Source organism: Salvelinus sp. IW2-2015, linkage group LG6.1 (genome assembly GCF_002910315.2).
Source record: "Salvelinus sp. IW2-2015 linkage group LG6.1, ASM291031v2, whole genome shotgun sequence".
Taxonomy (NCBI): domain Eukaryota; kingdom Metazoa; phylum Chordata; class Actinopteri; order Salmoniformes; family Salmonidae; genus Salvelinus; species Salvelinus sp. IW2-2015.
Window position 1 is genome coordinate 22,895,931 of NC_036845.1, and position 25,010 is coordinate 22,920,940.

Sequence of the window (25,010 nt, forward strand, 5' to 3'; positions counted from 1 at the left end):
ACCCAGAGCATATAGGACTGCTTTTTCTCTACCACATCACGGATTCCTGACGCAAGCTCTGGACAATTACACCGTATCATCACAGCTAGCTAGCTGCAACCGAGTGGCTACTACTGGCTAACACCTCTGTCCCGAAGCAAGCACCAGTTAGCTTGAGCTAGCCTCGAGCTAGCCATCTGCCGGCTAGCCGAAGAAGGTCTACCAGCGAAATCTTGGGCTACAATACCTTTTGCCAATTGGACTGGACCTTTTTGCCGACACAGAGCCCTGCCAATCCATCACAACTGGTCTAAATCAGCTACAAGCTAATTTAGCCATTTTTTTGCCGCTGCTAGTAGCTTTTACCTTCTGCACAGACACCAGCCCTGTATTAGCCTGGATATTACTCACCAATTTACCAGCATCGGACTGTCTCTCGACAACAACGCGCGGATTCCTGCCGTAATCCCTGAGCCACTACTTCTGATCCTCACAGCTAGCTTGCAGCTAGCGCAGCTAGCGCCACTGCCACGAAGCTAGCACCAGTTAGCAAACACAATCTACAATTCACAACCTCTCTTTCGCCATTGCCATCCGGCTTGGATTCTCTGTCGACACGACCAGTCTGAGCAGACCCCCTCCGTCTGAGCAGACCACCCCCGGGCTACTAACTTTAAACGCCGCGTGCTAGCTTAGTGGAGGCCTCCCATCTACGGCTGCCCCTGTACACTATGATCACTCGGCTACATAGCTGATGCCTGCTTGACTGTCCATTAATTCACGGTACTCCATTCTGTTTATTGTGGTTATCTGTCGGCTCTGTTGCTTTAACTCAGGATCTGTGTGTAGTTAATCCGACCCTCTCTGCTAGTCGTCGCCATTTTTACCGTTGTTGCTGTGTTAGACTAGCACCCTGTTATTGCTGCTGTTATCTTACCTGTTGTTTTAGCTAGCTCTCCCAATCAAGACCTGCAATCACTTTATGCCTATTGTATGTCTCTCTCAAATATCAATATGCCTTGCATACTGTTGTTCAGGCTAGTATCATTATCATTGTTTTGGTTTGCAATGGACCCCGTAGTTCCACTCTCCTACCTCTGATACCTCCTTTGTCCCACCCCCACACATGCGGTGACCTCAACCCATTGAGAATTCTCTTTCTTGTGTGTGATATCGCGCTTGCGGACTGGCAGGTATTGGCCCGAGCTGAAGCTGGCTGTGTCCGAGTTAAGGGTGAAGACCGCAGCAGTGGCTAACTGACTACTAGCTAGTAGCTAGTTATCTGGCTAGCTTCTGATTGGGGTTACGGTTCTAAAGTATAAAAAATAGCAGGTCCGTACCACATTGGGTGAGGCGGAATGTAGGAATGTATATTCAGTTCCTAGATGGAAAGTGAAATTAAAATATATACGAAATGTATACGAAAAATACGAGGACTATTTACACGGGACAAGACAAGACAAACACACGTCCGACTGCTACGCCATCTTGGATTTCATTCATTAAATACTGCAATGAATGACGCTGCATGACTTAGAAAAAAATTAAGGTCTGTTTATTTGACAACTTTTCTAACACCCAACAGTATTTCTGGTGTGGTAGCACTACTCAGCATAATGTAACCTGCCAAGAGGCACATTCACAAAACAAGTTTCACTCAGCAGTTCAACGCTTGTTGTATATAAACTGTGCTGAGATTGAGTCAATAGGATAAAATATATACAGTAGTGGACTCCAGTTTGATAAGACTGGTCTGGCCTTCTAGAGAGCTGAGAGCAGAGAGGGCCACAGCTCAGTGGGAGCACTTCACCACCACACTTCACAGTGCAAAAATACTCGTGGCAGCCCGCTTTTGATCAGGGTAGAACACGGCTACATTCTGCAGCCACTGAGTCCAAGGGGGCAGCCAACGGAGAGAGAGAGAGAGAGAGAGGGGAGAGATGGAATGTTTCCCCAATCACACTTCACTTAAATAGCCTGCTCTCTGGCCTGTCAGAGGCAATTACCAAAGCAAACAGTACCCTGCTGTTGGGGTGAGTGGGGGGTTATTTGTGTGTGTGTGTCAGAAAAGCACACACAGGGCAGAGTGGGTCCAGGTGTGGCCAGATGCAAAACTAGACCTACACCCCCTAACTAGAGTACCGGCCACTACATACCCAGCAGTAAGAGAATGCCCTGTTTCTAAATGAACTAGGGTCAGATGAAACAAGAGATAAAGGTCAGAGAGAGAGTGCTCAGTGTCTTACCAAATTTCCCTGACTGGTCAGTGCTGTATTCTGCGTCTCCCGCTGTTCCAGTTCCATCCCTCCCAGTGCTGGCGTCATCTACAGACAGAGAGAGAGACAAGACAGACAAAGTTAGCTTAGCATTACGGTCAGTGGGAGAAAAAAAAACTCAGTTTTATAACTCACTTTAACCTCCTTTACAGCTCTAGCTGTGACCCAATACGCTCTCATGGCTGTAGGAGTGGGATTAGGACAGAACCAGAATCCAGTGTCCAGTAACATGGGACACGATGCTGAAGACCCCAGATCATATCTCCTATCTCATCTCTGTGACTCGTCCTGCTCAAAGCTTTGTACTGCCACCCCCAGTATCTCACTCCAGGAGATGGATTAACAATGATGAGTCAATGCCAAACAGATCTGCCATACTTCACGCCACAAAACCACTTCAAGATGTGGCCATATTCTCACAGAGCAGTTCATCAGAGAAGCAAGAATCAGACATTACAACAGGTGGGACTGGGTAAACCAATGGAAACTTGTTTGAACAGATACATTACTTATCTATTGTCAGTGGCCATCTGTGCTAATATTGGACTGGCTGGCCTGCGCTGAAGATCTCAATCAAAAACCGATGCTTGTGAAAAGAGCGAGCCGAGAACTGTCTTGGACCACCTGCGAGCTCCACGTGCATTGATTTGAAGACAGCGTCTTTGAATTCAGCTATTTGGACTGAGAATATATTTGAAATGCAAATAGAAGAAAACGAAGAAAGTATTTTTATAGTACTGGATGGTAATATCTGACTAAGTGGTAAAATGAGTTGCTGTATGGTACTCTGGTTACACCACCCTCTCCCCCGCTCCTCCCTCCACCACATGACCGGCATGTTCAGAAGATAGGAGAGCACCACTGATGATAGGGCATCTGACAGCTTCATTATCACTCAGTAATGCTCCTTACACTCTAGGCCCCTACACTCCCTCCCTCCACAGTACCCTTTCTTCAAGTCGGTCAAATCAATAAAATTTGATTTGATTTGATGCACATTCAAACACTAAAGGCACTATGAGAGGTTATTTTGATTACACTGTGCACTTAAATCTGAGCACACACACAGAGAACATGTTGCAAATCATTCCTTCAAGTTCAGCTGTACTCAATAACAATATGCACCCTCGTTTGATCAGATCCCTACCCTCTAATCAAAAGCCAAATTTCTTGCCTAGAAAAACATACAGTAATATAGCCTCCATGAAATAGCAATAGATTTCTTGATATACATCCAAACATCACTCCATGCCTGCAGAAAATCAATCCCCCCTCACGCGCGGCAACTCGCCCATCAAAAACTCTCCCTGATTTATGGAAAGTCAAACAAAGACACGCAGTATGAGGGATGTCAGGTTTCTCAACAAAACAAACTCATTTCCCCCTTTCTTCAGGCACAATTCTGCATTTCACACATTTACTGTTTGGGTGCCCTGTGACAGGCCTGTTTGTATAACTCCACAGTGCATTTGCTTTCATGTCTGCCAAGTAACGAGGCTGGTAGCTCGAGAGGGCCAGGTGTTTGGTCAACAGAAATGTAAATCCCTGAGTTCGGTGTTGGTGTAGGGCTCTGTTTTCCAACAGGGTCATGTCCTTCTAGGATTTTAATTTAGAGACACTGGATCTCAGTCTGGACAGTCTAGTCTAGTAACAAGAGGGTGGGTGGGTCAGTGTCTACTGCCCACTTTTATTCACTGGCAGGCAGTTGAGACCAGGCCAAGCCAACTCTTCACAGTTCAATTGTGGTTTCACAGTTCAATTGAGTGGTGAAGGGCTAAAAACTCTCAGAACCAGAGCGTTACCACAACATGTTTTAGATTGATGTACCAAGATCAGATAATAACCCATGGACGCAAAGATGGTCGGACAAAAGCATTACACAACACAGACATTTAACCAAACTATCAAAATAGCACCTAGTCCCTGCAGGACCAAGGTTAACCCCCCAGCTTCAAACTAATTAAGATTTATCTCAAAGCCACAATAATTACTGTCATCTTTTATGCCTTTTGAGCAGAAACTAGAGAGTGAAATCCAAGAGGGACTGTTATTCCAACTCAACACATTCAAAGCTCCTGAGGATTGACAGTGTGCAGCACTAGCTACAGTCTTCACCCCCAGCACTCTGATTTATACAACTCCAGAGCCTAGCTTATGGAAAAAATTACAGTTCGGTGCTGTTACACAGGTCTGTATTAACGGCTGGCTCTTAACGGAGGGGGAAATTTACGAGCCTTGGTCACAGCACAGACCTTACTGTATTACCCACTACACGCATACAAAAGAATGAACAACACAGAAAGACCGACAGATTAACAACCTGTTGAGGATATATACAGTCAAAATTGCACCAGATGCATCTTTGAGGTGTTAACATTTTCAAAGTTCATTAAACATGACTGATTCAGCGCTATTAAATGTTGACATTTCACAACATTTCCTAGGTGTGTGAGTTTTAATCGCTTTTAATGGCCAAACTATGTATGCTTGGCTTGCATTGAAGGACTCAATTCGCAGAGGCCCTCCACAATAGTGGAGGCTGCTGAGGGGAGGACGGCTCATAATAATGGCTGGAATGGAGTCAATGGAATGGTATCAAACACGTTTGGTTGATACCATTCCATTGACCCCATTCCAGCCATTATTATGAGCCGTCATCCCCTCAGCAGCCTCCACTGCTCCACAAATATTTTTTTACCTTCCTTTTGTAGAGCGAGGGTCTTCAACAAAAGACATGAAGGTACAGTGAATCTTTTTTTCTGACATGTTTTTAAACATTTCTTTTCACTAAGCTGTCCACCTGATACTTGCTTCTTTTAAAGTTATTTTAGACTGAGCCAAGGCAACAAAGTTTAGGACTAATACTATTTACTAAATATGATTAGGCGTTGCAATTTCTGAGTTCCATCTCGGTCCGAAATATGAACGATTAAACATTCTGTGAACTGTTTCCAGTGTTCAGCCAATTTCATAAGGTAATCCATGTGCATTACCCAGGGTGCCTTGCTCTCTGACATGGGTCCACGGGAAGGAAGCGCAAGTCAGATTTAGCGATGCCTTATTCTGTCGAGCGGAGGATTGACCCGGCATTAAGCATTTCCTCTACTCTTTTAGGGATTACTGGCACAGAGGGGGGAACGACGTGGACCACGCAACGTCCTACTTCAGGCCAGGGTTCTCTGGGACCTCAGCACCAGGAGAGACAGAGGGCCAAAACAAGCTGCACTTTGGCCTACTGGGCTGACTCTTGGCCCCTGGGCTATCTTTTCTATGCCCTGTACCACTGCCCTATATGAGCCCGGACCCAGCTGCTCTGAAGCTCCCCTGTAGCAGATAGGAACGGCAAACTAACAAATTACAGCTAAAGTAGCCTGGGTACCCTTTCAGCTAATATTAGCTAACATTCTTTGGCAAATGACAGGAGTGGAATGTTAGCTAAAAAGACTGGTATCCAGACTACAACTAAAGCACTAGTAAGACATAGTGTAACATTGTGATGATCATAAGTGCATTGTCCCCATCTGTTGAACAGATAGGGGATGGGTTCCATTTAATCAAAACAGCATGATACCAATGTATCTACACCTGCATTTGGAGCTGACATTCTGAGAGCCAGCCTAGTGCAACATGGCAGTGACTCAGTCAGGGATGGTAACTTAAGCTATAGCTACAACTTTTCCTTACTCAGACTGTTAGGGACCCCACGATAAACACCTGCTATTTTAACAACTCAGTCGGACCCCTTACAAATGCCAACTGTATAAGTACCTTCTAAATCAAGAAGCAAACAGAGAGCAATCCAGGAGCCCATTCAAGGACTGAGAGGTTCAGCTCTCTATGTTTAAAGTCAACACAAACAGACTAGTATTTCAGTGATTTCTACCGCAATCTTTCAGACAAAAGGAAAACACAGCATTTATGCCGTATGTTGCATGTGTGTGTGCCTATGTGTGTGTGTTTTTGTAACTGCAAGCAGAGCTCTGTAGTTTGTTGCATCGGAACCCGGGTTTGATCTCCTGCCATCAATGGGCTCTGTATTCCAATTGTGGCCACCTGTGTGAGGGGAAAGAGGACCTGCTGCACCTCAGTTTCCAATGTGTACAGAGTCCCGTGGGCTGTCGGGTTCAGCACACACAGCTGGGATGCAAACACACTGTCATTGACTGTCATTTTAGGGAAGAAATATCCTTTTGTTGTCCCACTTATGGTAGTGTAAGAGGATGGAAGCTGGGTTTTTTAGTCAGAGGAAGAAATCAAACTAAAGTAGTTCAGTGTTTAGATGATTAAACACTTTCTAATTCACTCTTATTTAACATTGTTCAAATACACAGTATGATTAATGTGCAGGTTCTTTTGACATGGAACACTGCAAACCGATCCCTATTCAGTATTGAAACGTGCTATTCCATGGTTACTCTTACATTTCTGTATCTATTACTTTAATGTACAGTATCTTTAAATTGTAATGGAATGGTATCGTATTGCACGGATCAATTTGGAATTGATGGTGTGGTTGATTGGTGAGATGAAAATGTAGAAAATGTATATAAAGAATAGATCCTCGGAGCATGAACATTACCAAGTAAAAATATAATGTCAACATTCGCGAAAATAACATCTCCGGGTACAAGTGGTCCCATCCCGTTAGTCATAAATGTCAAGTCCGATGCATTTTATAAGTTCTGAAACCTGCAGTTAAGTATTATGTTCTGTGTGTATCCACAATAAAAGGCTCAATCCCAATACCCCCCTTAGCACTCCCCCTCTGTTTTGCGCGGTCCCGCGAGCCGCATCAAGTCAGAGTGGTGTTCCAATTCAACTTTGAGCTAGGGGTATTGACTTTCCAGCCCTCTAATTAAGAATGGTCTGAATGCTAGCGTTTCCTGACAAGAAGGTGTTCCCTGACAATGGGGCGTTCCCTGACAAGGAGTTGTTCCCTGACAATGGGGCGTTCCCTGACAAGGAGGTGTTCCTTGACAATGGTGCGTTCCCTGACAACCCCCCTTTGTTCTTCTAATTTTAGTCCCACGAACTACCCCCGTACAGTAGGTGGCGGCAATACACCTTATAGGTTGTATAAATAAACCTCAAAGAAGAAAAACCTTAATATATTTTTCAGGGCCTCTGAAAGCCTTTGTGCTAAATACCTGACTCCAGCGATCAACAGATCTTGTGCTCCGACATAATCAGAAGGTACAGTTTGGTTAGATAAATCAAAATCAAAGCAAATCAAATGTTATTCATCACATGCTTCTTAAACAACAGGTGTGGACTAACAGTGAAACGCTTACTGACGGGCCCTTCCTAACCATTCAGCGAGTAAGAAAATAGAGAAACAATAGAAAAGTAAAACACTTAAAAAAACTAAAGTAATAATAGATACACAATGAGTAACTATAACTTTGCTACATACAAGGGTACAAGTACCGGGTCAATGTGCAGGGGTATGAGGTAATTGAGGTAGATATGTACATATAACTACGAATAAAGTGACAGATAGTAACAGGAGCAGCAGCGTAATGTGATGAGTCAAAAAAAATTGCAATAAGAGTCAATGCAGATAGTTAAATAGTGAACCAAATAGTTACACGGACTAACTATTTAGCTGTCTTACGGCTTGGGGGTAGAAGCTGTTCAGGATCCTGTTGGTTCCAGACTTGGTGCTTCGGTACCGCTTGGCGTGCGGTAGCAGAAAGAACAATCTATGACTTGAGTGGCTGGAGTCATTGACAACGTTTAGGGCCTTCCTCTGACACCGCCTGGTATAGAGGTCCTGGATGGCAGGGAGCTCGGTCCCAGTGATGTACTGGGGGTACGCACTACCCTCTGTAGCGTCTTGCGGTCGGATGCCAAGCAGTTGCCATACAATGCGGTGATGCAGCCAGTCATGATCCTGTTAATTGTGCAGCTGCAGAACTTTTTAAGAATCGATTAGATGTACTATGTCTTACTTGTATTTTGCATAATCATACAGCAGTGCACAAGATCGCAGAGTAAAAAACTGAGTGAAAACTTACCGAATTAAGCCAGGCTAGCTGCTGGCTTGCTTTGCATGTAACACTGTGAGACAAAATGGTGGCTGCAATTCATATTTATAACTCCTAATGGTTTTACTTGCACAAATTAAGGCTCACATTATTTGTATTTTAATGTTTACATATGAGACATGTATATGTATATGTATTTTAACCAGTTATATATTATGAAGTTTGTAGTTGGCTATCCAATGCTAACTGCTAACTAGCTCAGCCTGCCCATTTCGCTGATTAAAGGCACAGTCAACTTAGTGTATGTAAACCTGTGACACACTGGAACTTTGATACAGTGACTTATAAGTAAAATAATCTGTCTGTGAACATTGTTGGAAAAATGACTTGTGTCATGCACAAAGTAGATGTTTTCAGAATATACATATATATATGTACAGTTGAAGTCGGAAGTTCACATACACTTAGGTTGGAGACACTAAAACTCGTTTTTCAACCACTCCACACATTTCTTGTTAACAAACTATAGTTTTGGCAAGTCGGGTTAGGACATCTACTTTGTGCATGACACAAGTAATTTTTCCAACAATTGTTTACAGATCGATTATTTCACTTATAATTCTCTGTATCACAATTTCAGTGGGTCAGAAGTTTACATACACTAAATTGACTGTGCATTTAAACAGCTTGGAAAATTCCAGAAAATGATGTCATGGCTTTAGAAGTTCTGATGGACTAATTGAAATAATAACTCAGTGCCATTTTGCTTGACATCATGGGAAAATCAAAAGAAATCAGCCAAGACCTCAGAAAAAAATTGTAGACATCCACAAGCCTGGTTCATTCTTGTGAGCCATTTCCAAACGCCTGAAGAAACCACGTTCATCTGTACAAACAATAGTACGCAAGTATAAACACCATGGGACCACGCAGCCATCATACCGCTCAGGAAGGAGACGCGTTCTGACTCCTAGAGATGAACGTACTTTGGTGCGAAAAGGGCAAATCAATCTCAGAACAACAGCAAAGGACCTTGTGAAGATGCTGGAGGAAACAGGTACAAAAGTATCTATATCCACAGTAAAACGAGTCCTATATCGACATAACCTGAAAGGCCGCTCAGCAAGGAAGAAGCCACTGCTCCAAAACCGTCATAAAAAAGCCAGACTACGGTGTGCAACAGCACATGGGGACACATTTTGGGAGAAATGTCCTCTGGTCTGATGAAACAAAAATAGAACTGTTTGGCCAAAATGACCGTCGTTATGTTTGGAGGAAAAAGGGGAAGGCCTGCAAGCCGAAGAACACCATCCCAACCATGAAGCACGGGGGTGGCAGCATCATGTGTGGGGGTGCTTCGCTGCAGGAGGGACTGGTGCAAAATTTGTAGGCAACACTGAAAAAGTGCGTGCGAGCAAGGAGGCCTATAAACCTGACTCAGTTACACCAGCTCTGTCCGGAGGAATGTGCCAAAATTCACCCAGCTTATAGTGGGAAGCTTGTGGAAGGCTACCCGAAACGTTTGACCCAAGATAAACATTTTAAAGGCAATGCTACCAAATACTAATTGAGTGTATGTAAACTTCTGACCCACTGGGAATGAGATGAAAGAAATAAAAGCTGAAATAAATCATGCTCTCTACTATTATTCTGACATTTCACATTCTTAAAATAAAGTGGTGATCCAAACGGACCTAAAACAGGGAATTATTTTTTAAATGTATTTGGCTAAGATGTATGTAAACTTCCGACTTCAACTGTATATATACTATTGCTCAAAAGTTTGGGTCACTTAGAAATGTCCTTGTTTTTGAATGAAAAGCACATTTTTGTTCCATTAAAATAACATCAAACTGATCAGAAATACAGTGTAGACATTGTTCATGTCGTAAATGACTATTGTAGCTGAAAACGTCAGATTCTTTATGGAATATCTACATAGGCGTACAGAGGCCCATTATCAGCAACCATCACTCCTGTGTTCCAATGGCACGTTGTGTTAGCTAATCCAAGTTTATAATTTTAAAAGGCTAATTGATTATTAGAAAAGCCTTTTGCAATTATGTTAGCACAGCTGAAAACTATTGTGCAAATTAAAGAAGCAATAAAACTGGCCTTCTTTAGACTAGTTGAGTATCTGGAGCATCAGCATTTGTGGGTTCGATTACAGGCTCAAAATGGCCAGAAACAAATAACTTTCATCTGAAACTGAACTGTCTATTCTTGTTCTAAAAAATGAAGGCTATTCCATGCAAGAAATTGCCAAGAAACTGAAGATCTCGTACAACGCTGTGTTCTACTCCCTTCACATTACAGCGCAAACTGTCTCTAACCAGAATAGAAAGAGAAGTAGGAGGCCCCGGCGCACAACTGAGCAAGAGGACAAGTACATTAGATTGTCTAGTTTGAGAAACAGACGCCTCACAATCATCAACTGGCAGCTTCATTAAATAGTACCCGCAAAACACCAGTCTCAACGTCAACAGTGAAGAGGCGACTCCGGGATGCTGGTCTTCTAGGCAGAGTTGCAAGGAAAATGCCATATCTCAGAATGGCCAATAAAAAGAAAAGATTAACTCTGCCTAGAAGGCCAGCATCCCGGAGTTGCCTCTTCAATGTTGACGTCGAGACTGGTGTTATTTACCCTTTTTTCTCCCCAATTTCGTGATATTCAATTGGTAGTTACAGTCTTGTCCCATCGCTGCAACTCCCGTACGGACTCGGGAGAGGCGAAGGTCGAAAGCCATGCGTCCTCCGAAACACGACCCTGCCAGGCCGCACTGCTTCTTGACACACTGCTTGCATAACCCGGAAGCCAGTCGCAAAAATGTGTCGTGTCTTGCCTTACCTTTGACGAGTTTCTGTTGTTGGCACTCCAATATGTCCCATAAACATCACAAATGGTCCTTTTGTTCTATTAATTCCGTCGATATATATCCAAAATGTCAATTTATTTGGCGCGTTTGATCCAGAAAAACACCGGTTCCAAATTGTGAAACGTGACTACAAAATATCTCAAAGGTTACCTGTAAACTTTGCCAAAAAATGTCAAACTACTTTTGTAATACAACTTTAGGTATTTTTTTATGTAAATAATCGATCAAATTGAAGACGGGATGATCTGTGTTCAATACAGGATTAAAACCAACTGTAGCTAGCTTTCTGGTCATGCGCTTCTAACAAACAGGACACTTCGAGTGACCCTCCTTCAAGATGGCCGTACTTCTTCATTACACAAAGGAATAACCTCAACCAATTTCTAACGACTGTTGACAGCCAGTGGAAGAGGTAAGAACTGCAAGAAGGTCCCTTAGAAATCTGGTTTCCCAATGAAAGCTCATTGAGAAGAGAGTGACCTCAAAGCAAAAAAAATGGTCAGAATGGTTTGTCCTCGGGGTTTCGCCTGCTAAATAAGTTATGTTATACTCACAGACATGATTCAAACAGTTTTAGAAACTTCAGAGTGTTTTCTATCCAAATCTACTCATAATATGCATATCTTATCTTCTGGGGATGAGTAGCTGGCAGTTTAATTTGGGCATGCTTTTCATCCAAAATTCTGAATGCTGCCCCCTACCCAAGAGAAGTTAACAATGTGACACTCCATCTAGCTTTTTCAAAAGGCTAGCTTTTTCAAACAGAAATTTGCATCTTGTAGCTCTAACTCCAAAAAGTTTTGGGACACTGTAAAGTCCATGGAGAATAAGAGCACCTCCTCCCAGCTGCTCACTGCACTAAGACTAGGACACTGTCACCACCGATAAATCCACGATAATCGAGAATTTCAATAAGCATTTCTCTACGGCTGGCCATGCTTTCCTCCTGGCTACCCCAACCTCGGCCAACAGCTCAGCACCCCCCGCAGCTACTTGCACAAGCCTCTCCAGCTTCTCCTTCACCCAAATCCAGATAGCAGATGTTCTGAAAGAGCTGCAAAACCTGGACCCATACAAATCAGCTGGGCTCGACAATCTGGACCCTCTCTTTCTAAACTTATCCGCCGCCATTGTTGCAACTTCTATTTCCAGTCTCTTCAACCTCTCTTTCGTATCGTCCGTGATCCCTAAAGAGTTTCATAACAATCGGAAATCGGTAATTTTGGACGCCGATTTTGCCTTTTAAAATTTCTTTTATTACATTTTTTACACCTTTATAGGCAAGTCAGGTAAGAACACATTCTTATTTTCACTCTAGACCCAAACTGTTACAGACGTATATCCATCCTGCCCTGTTTTTCTAAAGTATTCGAAATCCAAGTTAATAAACAGATCACTGACCATTTCGAATCCCACCATACCTTCTCTGCTGTGCAATCCGGTTTTCGAGCTGGTCACGGGTTTAGTACCTTGAGCCACGCTCAAGGTACTAAACAATATCATAACCGCCATCGATAAAAGACAGTACTGTGCAGCCGTCTTCATCGACCTGGCCAAGGCTTTCGACTCTGTCAATCACCATATTCTTATCGGCAGACTCAACAGCCTTGATTTCTCAAATGACTGCCTCGCCTGGTTCACCAACTACTTCTCAGACAGAGTTCAGTGTGTCAAATCAGAGGGCCTCTTGTCCGGACCTCTGGCAGTCTCTATGGGGGTAGCACAGGGTTAAATTCTCGGGCCGACTCTTTTCTCTGTATATATCAACGATGTCGCTCTTGCTGCGGGTGATTCCTTGATCCACCTCTGCGCAGACGACATCATTCTGTATACACCTGGCCCTTCTTTGGACACTGTGTTAACTAACCTCCAAACAAGCTTCAATGCCATACAACACTCCTTCCGTGGCCTCCAACTGCTCTTAAACGCTAGTAAAACCAAATGCATGCTGTTCAACCGATCGCTGCCCACACCCGCCCGCCCGACTAGCATCACTACTCTGGACGGTTCTGACTTAGAATATGTGGACTAAAGGTCGATCGATTACTCGGAATGGCCGATTAATTAGGGCCGATTAATCGGAATGGCCGATTAATTGGGGCCGATTATTTTTATATTCCCAAAATGTATCCACTACTATTTCTTACAACCGACAAGAACTTTTACTTTCCCCAATTCCGGAGTCAACTTGGACTCATCTGCCCTGGGTTTTCTTTGTAATTCCGACCCAATGTTCAGGTTAGCCAAGAGGAAATGCTGGCGTTACAGAGGCAAGAGGGGATGGATCCTGGCGATATTAAGATGAAGGGAAAACCAGCCACCTATTACCTCAAGTCTACTGGCCAATGTAGTCACGCGATAAAAAGATGGATGACCGCAGATCGAGGATTTGCTACCAACGGGACTCTCAAAAATGCAATATTCTTAGGTTTTCTGAAACATGGCTATACAACTCGATGGATTCTCCATTCACCGGGAGGACAGGACAGGTAAGTCATGGAAATTGAGGGGGGAGTTGCCTCTACATGAACTCCAACTGGTGTGCTAACTTCAGTGCGGTGGAAGTGTTGACCCAGTGTTCACCCATCTTGGAATACCCCCTGAGGGAGTTTTCAGCTGTTAACGTGATTGTTGTATACATTCCACCCCTGGATACGAAAAATAACAAGCTGGCACAAAGTCTGCTGCCTCAGTTTGTATGATGGCAATTTGCATATACTCCAGAATGTTATGAAGAGTGATCAGATGAATTGCAATTAATTGCAAAGTCCCTCTCTGCCATACAAATGGACTGAATCCCGCAAAAACATTTCCACTGCATTTCAGCCCTGCCACAAAAGAACCAGATGACATCATGTCAGTGATTCTCTCGTTAACACAGGTGTGAGTGTTGACGAGGACAAGGCTGGAGATCACTCTGTCATGCTGATTGAGTTCGAATAACAGACTGGAAGCTTCAAAGGGAGGGTGGTGCTTGGAATCATTGTTCTTCCTCTGTCAACAATGGTTACCTGCAAGGAAACACGTGCCGTCATCATTACTTTGGACAAAAAGGGCTTCACAGGCAAGGATATTGCTGCCAGTAAGATTGCACCTAAATCAGCCATTTATCGGATCATCAAGAACTTCAAGGAGAGCGGTTAAATTGTTGTGAAAAAGGCTTCAGGGCGCCCAAGAAAGTCAAACAAGTGCCAGGACTGTCTCCTAAAGTTGATTCAGCTGGGGGATCGGGGCACCACCAGTACAGAGCTTGCTCAGGAATGGCAGGAATGGCAGCAGGCAGGTGTGAGTGCATCTGACTTTTGGAGGATGGCCTGGTGTCAAGAAGGGCAGCAAAGAAGCCACTTCTCTCCAGGAAAAACATCAGGAACAGACTGATATTCTGCAAAAGGTACAGGGATTGGACTGCTGAGAACTGGGGTAAAGTCATTTTCTCTGATGAATCCCCTTTCCGATTGTTTGGGGCATCCAGAAAAAAGCTTGTCTGGAGAAGACAAGGTGAGCGCTACCATCAGTCCTGTGTCATGCCAACAGTAAAGCATCCTGAGACCATTCATGTGTGGGGTTGCGTCTCAGCCAAGGGAACCGGCTCACTCACAATTTTGCCTAAGAACACAGCCATGAATAAAGAATGGTACCAACACATCCTCCGAGAGCAACTTCTCCCAACCATCCAGGAACAGTTTGGTGACGAACAATGCTTTTTCCAGCATGATGGAGCACCTTGCCGTAAGGCAAAAGTGATAACTAAGTGGCTAGGGGAATAAAACATCGATATTTTGGATCCATGGCCAGGAAACTCCCCAGACCTTAATCCCATTGAGAACTTGTGGTCAATCCTCAAGAGGCGGGTGGACAAACAAAAAGCCACAAATTCTAACAAACTCCAAGCATTGATTATGCAAGAATGGGCTGCCATCAGTCAGGATGTGGCCCAGAAGTTAATTGACAGCATGCCAGGGCGGATTGCAGAGGTCTTGAAAAAGAAGGGTTAACACTGTAAATATTGACTCTGCATCAACTTCATGTAATTGTCAATAAAAGCCTTTGACACTTATGAAACGCTTGTAATTATACTTCAGTATTCCATAGTAACATCTGACTAAAATATCTAAAGACACTGAAGCAGCAAACTTTGTGAAAATTAATATTTGTGTCATTCTTTTGGCCACAACTGTACAAGGCTGTAAACAAGCAAGAAAACCTACATCCAGGCTGCTGTTCTGCTTGCCAGAAATTCTGGGTCACTAAGACACATGATGCCCAACTTCCATCAACACGTCTCCAACGCCACTATGGACGATATAGTCGTAGACTACTGTTATTCTCTCCACAAGCAAGCATACAAGGCCCTCTCTCGTCCGTAATTCTGCAAATCAGATCATCACTCCATACTCCTGCTTCCTGTTTACAAGCAGAAATTCAAACAGGAAGTACACGTGACTCGCTCCGTTTGAGAAATGGTCACCAGAATCAGAGATTATACTACAGGACTGCTTTGCTAGTGCTGATTGGAATATGTTTCGAGACTCCGCCGATAACATTGACGAGCTAACCACCTCCGTCACCGGCTTCATTAGAAAATGTATAGGCAACATTGTTCTCACAGTGAGGGTTCGCTGCTTCCCCAATCAAAAGCCATGGATTAACACTGAGGTTGACGCTAAACTAAAGGACAGGGCTATCGCACACAGAGCTATCGTGGACAAACAACCCTGAGACTACGGCCGAGGACAGGAATAAGTACAAGAAGTCACGCTATGACCTCCGCAGAGTCATCAAACAAAAAAAATATAGCAATAAGTTCTAATCATACTACACAGGCTCCGATGTCCACCGTATGTGGCAGGGGCTACAGTCCATTACAGATTACAAAGGAAGACCCAACCGTGATCTGCCCAATGCTGCCTCTCTACGAGACGAACTTAATGCATTTTATGCACGCTTTGACAACAACAACATCGTGCCGGGTGGGGGAAAAAGGTCTTTAATCAGGTCATCAACCACAAGGTCGCCCCAACAGATCCATAGATGACGCAATCTCGATTGCTCTCCACACTGCCTAGATAGATAAGAAGAATACCTATGTAACAATGCTGTTCATTGACTACAGCTCAGTGTTCAACACCATTGTCCCCTCCAAGCTCGTCACCAAACTTAGGACTCTGGGTCTGAACACCTCCCTCTGCAACTTGATCCTGGACTTCCTGACGGGCTGACCCCAGGTGATAAGGGTAGACAACATCTCCTCCACCACTCTGACCCTCAACACAGGGGCCCCACAGGGATGTGTGCTCAGTCCCCTCCTATACTCCCTGTTCACCCACGACTGCGTGGCCACACACAACTCCAACACCATCATGAAGTTTGCTGATGACACGACGATGGTAGGCCTGAACACCGGCGATGATGAGTCAGCCTACAGGGAGGTCGTCAGTGACCTGGCAGTGTGGTGTCAGAACAACTTCTCCCTCAACATCAGTAAGACCAAGGAGCTGATCATGCACTACAGGTAATGGGGGAGCGAGCACGAATCGATCCACATCGACGGCGCCACACATTAACAGTAAAATGGTCCAAACACATGCGACAGCGCCTCTTCCCCCTCAGGAGGTTGAAAAGGTTTGGCATGGGCCTTCAAATCCTCAAAAAGTTGTACAGCTGTAGCATTGAGAGCATTTTGACTGGCTGCATCACTGCCTGGTATGGCAATAGCACCGCCCTCGATCGCATGGCACTACAGAGTGTGGTGCGGACCGCCCAGTACATCACTGGGCCCGAGCTTCCTGCCATCCAGGACAGCTATAAAATTGTTAAAGATTCCAACCACCCAAGCCATATATTATTCAATTTTTTTCCGCATGGCAAGCGGTACCGGTGCCTCAAGTCAAACTGCTATGGAATTAAAAACCTGTTTCAGTACTACTTTACTACTCTCATTCAGAGGGTGGATACATTACGGGCACATTATTGTTCAGCTGTTCATATGGGAAGTACATATTTGTTGCATGATAAATATGTGACTCGTTTCAGGAAACTAGACATATGTCGCGCATCACTACTTCACAGGACAGCCATTTGAACGTAAACTTTTTGTTGTTGATTAAAATGCATTTTTTGTCAGAAATGCCTTCTGGAACATGTGAACTTCATGTGCCTTAAACTTGTATGCCATCTGTAAATACGAATACAATTGTTAAATTATGTGCCTGGTTTAGCCACAGTAAAAGACAGCAGCATTCCCGCTAGCCATGATTGGCTGACAAAATGAGTGGGCTGGACATGCCAAGAGATGAGCTCGGATTGGTCTGCTGTGTAGCATGCTCCTGTCTATTTGAGCTGGTCAGCATGTGTAGGTAATCTTGTCTAATGCTGCTTTTTTAAAAATATATCCCGTAGTAGAACTGCATAAGATGTGCTCTCCACTTTCTGGAGGACCGAGTATGATAGCTAAGGAGATGGAGAAAACAACTGTCTCCGGATTACATCTTCAAACTAAGTTAGGGCAACGATGGCATCCGTAACAGGCAGAAGCATCCATTCCAGTCCATGTATACAGGTAAGATAGTCTAGCTAGCAAAATTATCAGATATTACACGTTTGAAATTGTATTTTAAAAAATGTTTAATACATTTTTTTTACCCCTTTTTCTCCCCAATTGGTAGTTACAGTCTTGTCTCATCGCTGCAACTCCCGTACGAACTCGGGGAGGCAAAGGTCGAGAGTCATGCGTCCTCCGAAACACAACTCAACCAAGCCACACTGCTTCTTGACACAATGCCCACTTAACCCGGAAGCCAGCCGCACCAATGTGTTGGAAGAAACACCTGGCAACCGTGTCAGTGTGCACTGCGCCCGGCCCACCACAGGAGTTGCTAGTGCGGAATGGAACAAGACATCCCTGCTGGCCAAACCCTCCCCTAACTCAGACGATGCTGGACCAATTGTGTGCCGCCCCATGGGTCTCCCAGTCGCGGCCGGCTACGACAGTGCCTGGACTCGAACCCAGAATCTCTAGTGGCACAGCTAGCACTGCGATGTAGTGCCTTAGAACACTGCGCCACTCGGGAGACGTTTCTAATTTTGTCAGAAAGTCGTTTTCATTTCAAGTTAAAGTGTACTGTTAGCTAGCTAGCTAACGTTAGCTAGCTAACATCACGTATGATCTGTGTAGTAATATTATTCGTCAGAGCCATTTGCTTTGCAAGTTATAGCCTAATGTTAGCTACCTAACATTGAACGTGGTTGGTTAACTACCTGCAGATTCATGCAGGGTAGTAACGTCATGAGTTGGGATTATGGTTCAGTGTTTAGCTAGCTAGCTACTATGCAAGTAACCATTTCAATAGAATGTCACTGCGACAACTTTTGATAGACGGAGCTGGTAAATTCGTTCTGGCTATCAACTCCGATTTCAGAGCACTCTCCTCTGAGTGTGCCAGACCACAGAATAACTGACGATTTTACGAATGCTCAACACCCATTGAACATGGCCGGTGTCAGTACACGTTGGCAAAAAAGTGTAAATTGTTGCCAGTAGCACAGTTGCAGTCACCAACGCTCTGGATGACATAAAAACAGCCTAACCATCTCTGCTAGGGTGGGTAAAATGGTCAGTGAGCTGCTCTCTCATTTGTGTCTGGAAGTAGCTAGCAAGCTAGCCAACATTAGCCAGTTAGCTTGGGTGCTTGACTGCTGTTGTTTTAGGAAAAAACGCTTGGATCAACCCTTAAACAGATGGGTGGGGCTAAAACTTAAGTGGGTGTGAACGATGCTGAATGGGTGTAGACGAAGAAGAGCTCTCCAGTAGGTACAAAAACATTTAAAGGCCATTTTCTCAAAAGTGAGGTTCCTCACCTGTAGTGTCTGATATACCATTTTCTAGCTCTGAGTCTCTACTTTTATCCAATGTAAAAAAAGATATTGCAAATTTTGCTACATAAAACCGATTCAAGCCGGTCGGTCACATGTAAGGAAAGCTATTACTGCCACATTGTGAAAAACACAACGCTCGTAATAAATGAATTGAGTGGTATCCGTCGGCGGTTTCTGATGTGAGAGTGATGTCCCATTCCCTAGTCTTAAATTAGCTCTCTCTACCACTTTTGTTGCTCCATTTTCAAGTGACACTCCCCCACGGAGGGACACTGTTAAACAAGGGGGGTATTGGGATTAAGCCAAAAGCCTGTTTTAGTTCACTGTTCAAACCTTGGTTTCTGTTCAAGCCTGGTTTCTGCCTCACTTGGAAAGCACATTTTCCTCATGCCTGCGTGCAGGGGCTGCTTCATATCACGTTCACACTTCTTTTACTCAGGGTCACGTATGAAAGTCAAAGATTTGCCTAAAATGGGTATATGGATCGGCTGGAGAAGATACAATGGATCCCTGAGCCCTCTGACCCTCTACCATATTAGGATGATGGACTGATACAACCCCCACACGAGGATGATAGACTCAACCACCCAGGTCCCACATGGATTCACTTCAAGAAGGGAACTGACTGAATTCCTCCTTACAGGCCTCTGTTTGTCTCACGGAAGCCTCTCAAGGCGTCGGCATGCTTCCCATCTGAAACAGTTTGGAACAGTTTATGCATACAGTACCAGTCAAAAGTTTGGACACACCTACTCATTCAAGGGTTTTTCTTTATTTTTACTATTTTCTACATTGTAGAATAATAGTGAAGACATCAAAACTATTAAATAACACATGGAATCATGTATTAACCAAAAAAGTGTTAAACAAATCAAAATATATTTTATATTTGAGATTATTCAAAGTAGCCACCCTTTGCCTTGATGACAGCTTTGCACACTTTTGGCATTCTCTCAACCAGCTTCACTTTGGAATGCTTTTCCAACAGTCTTGAAAGAGTTCCCACATATGTGACCCGATTCAGGAAACTAGGCGTTTGTCGCAAGAGAGCCTTCACAGGAGAACCTTTAAAATGTAAAAAAAAATGTTTTTTTATCAAAATGCGTTGTTTGGCAGAAATGCCTTCTCGAACTGGTGAACTTTCATGTGCCTTAATATCAAACTTGTATGTCAACTGTAAATATGAATACATTGTTAAATCACGAGCTTAGTTGGTTTAGCCACAGAGAAAGCCAGCAACCTTCCCGCTAGCCATGATTAGCTGAGATAATGAGTGGGCTGGACATGCCGAGAGATGAGTTTGGATTGGTCTGCGGTGCTGCATCTTGTGTCTATAAAATGAGCTGCTCGTAATGCGTAGATAATCCTTTATACTGCATTTTTTCCCGAAAGATATAACGTTAGCCATGGAGAACTGCAAATATGTTGCTACTGCTCTCAATAAAATTGCTGCCCTGAATTTATCAACCGCTATCACCAAAGGTCTGTGGGGAAAAGTTGTGATGGACTACTTTCTGAACGACAATCGTGCCATGCAATGCTGACTCTCTCACTCTGAAAATAACACGGTTTGAAATCAGTGGAACACAATAGGCCAAACAAGCTGTGCAAACTAAACGGAAACACAGGGTGTCTTATAAAATGGGTAGCAGTCTGCCGTGAAGCTTTCATCCACGTATACAGGTAAGACTCTAGCGACAGACTCAGATATTATACGTTTCTAATTTTGTCAGAAAGTTGTTTTCATTGCAAGCTAAAGCTTGCTGTTAGCTAGCTAGCTGGAGTTCGAGGTTATTCTTATCTAAACTTGGGAGGTGAATTGATGTTGTGCAGGGTTGTAATGTCTTCAGATTTTTTGTTGTTATTCCCTGTTTTATACTTCGATGCTCTGGAGCCGGGTGTTGTCGCCAAGGAGCGTTCGGACTGTCGGGACCAGGTTTCAGCTGCTGCGCAATCCTGACATCCTTCCTCCCATACATGGTCTGCCTGTAAAAGCTCCACCTGGACTGCACACAGCTAGACAAACTATATTTTTGACAAGATCAGGGAGTTTTGCGACAAAGAGGCTATGGACATCACATGCCCTGCACCAAAGTCAAGGGCAGGACAGAAACAGGCTTTCTGAATATAGATTCCCTTGTTCATGTGTGGTTTGGACGGACCAGTTATCAGCACTATCTGCAGTGCCTCTTTTGACATGACTCTCTCCTAACCTACGTTGCTGCTACTATTTTTTTTGATCCTGCTGCTCAGCCACTTTAACCCTGATTGTATGCATACAACTACCTCGTCTATCACTATCATTATTGATATTGTTCTTGTACATACTGTATAGTTCATTTATATTGACACCATCTATATTGCTACTATGCAAGTAACCATTTGGCTTTACCGTTTACACCTTCTGTGAAGGCCATCCACTTAGCAAAATATTGATGAATAATAAATATTGATATGTGTGGTCGTAACATGATTTTGTGACATACCACAACAATATCATGTGACCGTATCAAGTGTCCACCACATAAATATTTGGCGCATGCATCTGTTTATGTACTGTACATGTGCACCTCACTCAGGTTTAAGCCTTAACTTATGTATGAAATACTATGTGATAAGTGCATGTGTAACAGTATATATAGTATGCTAATGTACTGGTGTAAAGTCTTTGGGCAGTGGTGTAAAGTACATAAGTAAAAAATACTTTAAAGTACTACTTAAGTCATTTTTTGTGGTATCTGTACATTATTTTACTATTTATAAAGAAAATAATGTACTTTTACCGCAATACATTTTCCTTGACACTCAAAAGTACTTGTTACATTTTGACAGGAAAATTGTCCAATTCACACACTTAGAGAAAACATCCCTGGTCATCACTACTGCCTCTGATCTGGCAGACTCACAAAACACAAATGCTTAGTTTGTAAATTATGTCTGAGTGTTGGAGTGTGCCCCTGGCTATCGGCAATAAAAAATATATATATATTAAAAATTGTGCTGGTTTTGTGTCTGGTTTAATATAAGAAATGTGAAATTATTTATATTTTTACTCAAGTATGACAATTTAATACTTTTACCACCGTTGGATGTGGCTGGGGGTTATAGCATTTCAAATTACCCATCAATTTAGACAAGTGTGTCTGCGTAAGTGTCATCTAATATTTATTTWAAAAAATTATCTGGACACAATGTTTACCTGGAATTGTTCCTTATTGTAGGCTACTACCACTTTTAGTCTTAATCTTTACTACACTAGTCACTGTTTAGCACGACCTCACATGTGAATCCTTAAAGAGATGGTTGGGGCTGGCTTAAGATGGTGTGAACAATGCTGAATGGGTGTAGACAAAGGAGAGTTCTCCAGTAAATACCAAAACTTTCAAAGGCCCTTTTCTCAATAGTGAGTTAACAAGTTGATCAACTTTCAAAGCAGAATTACTTTGCCATCGTTCCTCAATTGCAGTGTATGATATACACTTTTGTAGTTCTGAGTCTCTACTTTTATCCAATGTAAAAAAAACTATTTCAAATTATGCTACATAAGACCAATTTGAGCTGGTGAGTCACATACGCTGAACACTTGTTGCCTGCTTTTCCTTCACTCTGTGGTCCAACTCATCCCAAACCATCTCAATTGGGTTGAGGTTGAGTGATTGTGGGGGCCAGGTCATCTGATGCAGCACTCCATCACTCTCCTTCTTGGTCAAATAGCCCTTACACCTGGAGGTGTGTTTTGGGTCATTGTCCTGTTGAAAAACATATGATAGTGCAGAATGCTGTGTGGCCACACTGGTTAAGTGTGCCTTGAATTCTAAATACATCACAGACAGTGTCACCAGCAAAACACCATCGCACCTCCTCCTCCATGCTTCACAGTGGGAACCACACATGCGGAGATCATCACCTACTCTGCATCTCACAAAGACACGGCGGTTGTAACCAAAAATATCAAATTTKGACAGATTTCCACTGGTCTAATGTCCATTGCTTGTGTTTCTTGGCCCAAGCAAGTCTCTTATTGGTGTCCTTTAGTAGTGGTTTCTTTGGAGCAATTTGACCACGAAGGCCTGATTCATGCAGTCTCCTCTGAACAGTTTATGTTGAGATGTGTCTGTTACTTGAACTCTGTGAAGCATTTATTTGGGCTGCAATTTGAGGCTGGTAACTGTAATGAACTTATCCTCTGCAGCAGAGGAATCTCTGCGTCTTCCTTTCCTGTGGAGGTCCTCATGAGAGCCAGTTTCATCATAGCGTTTGATGATTTTTGCGACTGCACTTGAAGAAACATTCTATGTTTTTCAAATTGTACAGATTGACTGACCTTCATGTCTTACAGTAATAAGGCGGCAGGTAGCATAGTGGTTAGAGCGTTAGACTAGTAACCGTAAGGTTGCAAGATCGAATCCCCAAGCTGACAAGGTAAAAGAAATCTGTCGTTCTGCCCCTGAACAAGGCAGTTAACCCACTGTTCCTAGACCATCATTGAAAATAAGAATTTGTTCTTAACTGACTTGCCTAGTTAAAATAAAAAATGAAGGACTGTTGTTTCTCTTTGCTTATTTGAGCTGTTCTTTCCATAATATGGACTTTGATATTTTACCAAATAGGGCTATCTTCTGTATATCCCCCCTACACAACTGATTGGCTCAAACGCATCAAGGAAAGAAATTCCACAAATTAACAAGGTATACCTGTTAATTGAAATGCATTCCTACCTCATTAATAAGCTGGTCGAGAGAATGCCAAAAGTGTGCAAAGCTGTCATCAGGGCAAAGGGTGGCTACCTTGAAGAATCTCAAATATAAAATATATTTTGATTTGTTTAACACTTTTTCGGTTAATACATAATTCCATATGTGTTATTTCATAGTTTGGATGTCTTCACTATTATTCTACAATGTAGAAAATAGTAAAAATAAAGAAAAACCCTGGAATGAGTAGGTGTGTACAAACTTTTGACTGGTACTGTATATTATGACAACATTTTGTTATGTTTTTGTTCGTTTTGGTCTTCGGCAAGTTTTTTTGGGGCTGTTCGTGCGCACAAACATTTTCTCGAGGTAAGCAGAAGTCGGTAGCCGAAGTCTACGTCCCTTCGTCGGTGATTGGTCAACAGTAGGGATTCTTCAATTAAGTGTTTGTTGTCATTCAAAGAGAGACTAATCGTTTTCATGTAAATTTGTTCACTAGAGAAACACTGCACCAAACATCTTAATTAAATGTAAAATTGCACAACTAAGATTTCTCAGCAAAAACGTCAAAATGAATTACAGATTTCTTGGCTTATCGGAGTTTGGCTAGGCGGCAGCTGAACCGAAGCATGCTGATGCTTTAAGACATATCTGCGGGGAAGTGGCATGAGGAAATTCCCAGTTGTCTTCGGTGGTCGCTGCCTGCGACATGTGTCCCTGTCTCTTCTCGTTGACACTCCCACTCATCATTCCAGCTGCTCCAGTGTAATTGTAGCAAACATCAAGGTCAGGACAAGGCTTTACCAAATTAACATATCTCACATATCGATCGCCCCACACTTACTTTGAAACCGACATTCAGCCCCTGCACTTTAAACTCCCTCTCCAGTTCCATCCAAATAATTTTAACATATTAAGGCTCCATAAAAGGAACAGGGTTCCAGGATTGGGGTTCCTGTTACTGAGAAATGAAAGACAATTCAGAGAAGCAGGGAACGTATTGACATCCCTTCTAAGTTAAGAAAATGGGTAATATGCAGGACATGGATATTATTACAAATCATGTTGATACAAACTGATAGATGCAGACTGCCAAACAACAAACAAAAGTTGAACACACCGACAAACACATGTTTTATATGAACATGTCACAAATTGTTAACACGTACTTTAGGTGCATGGACAAGAGATAGATAAACAGTCTGTACTATACTGTACTATAAAATCAGTTCTGGAATGTGAGACTGGCTTATGCAACCCACACTTCAAAGTCAACAGGCAGCCAAAGACTAAAGCCCTAGGTTAAAAGATCTGGCATCCTTC

General features: G+C 43.1%; 1 protein-coding gene across 2 annotated transcripts in view; it reads right to left on the reverse strand.

Moving 5' to 3' along the window:
- Nucleotides 1-25,010, reverse strand: part of fgfrl1a (fibroblast growth factor receptor like 1a) — a 91,002-nt gene that overhangs the window by 21,154 nt on the left and 44,838 nt on the right. For both annotated transcript variants that reach the window (XM_023989444.2, XM_023989445.2), the window contains one exon: nucleotides 2,226-2,303. In XM_023989444.2, coding sequence (XP_023845212.1) covers nucleotides 2,226-2,303 — 78 coding nt within the window. The remainder of the gene's footprint in view (nucleotides 1-2,225; nucleotides 2,304-25,010) is intronic.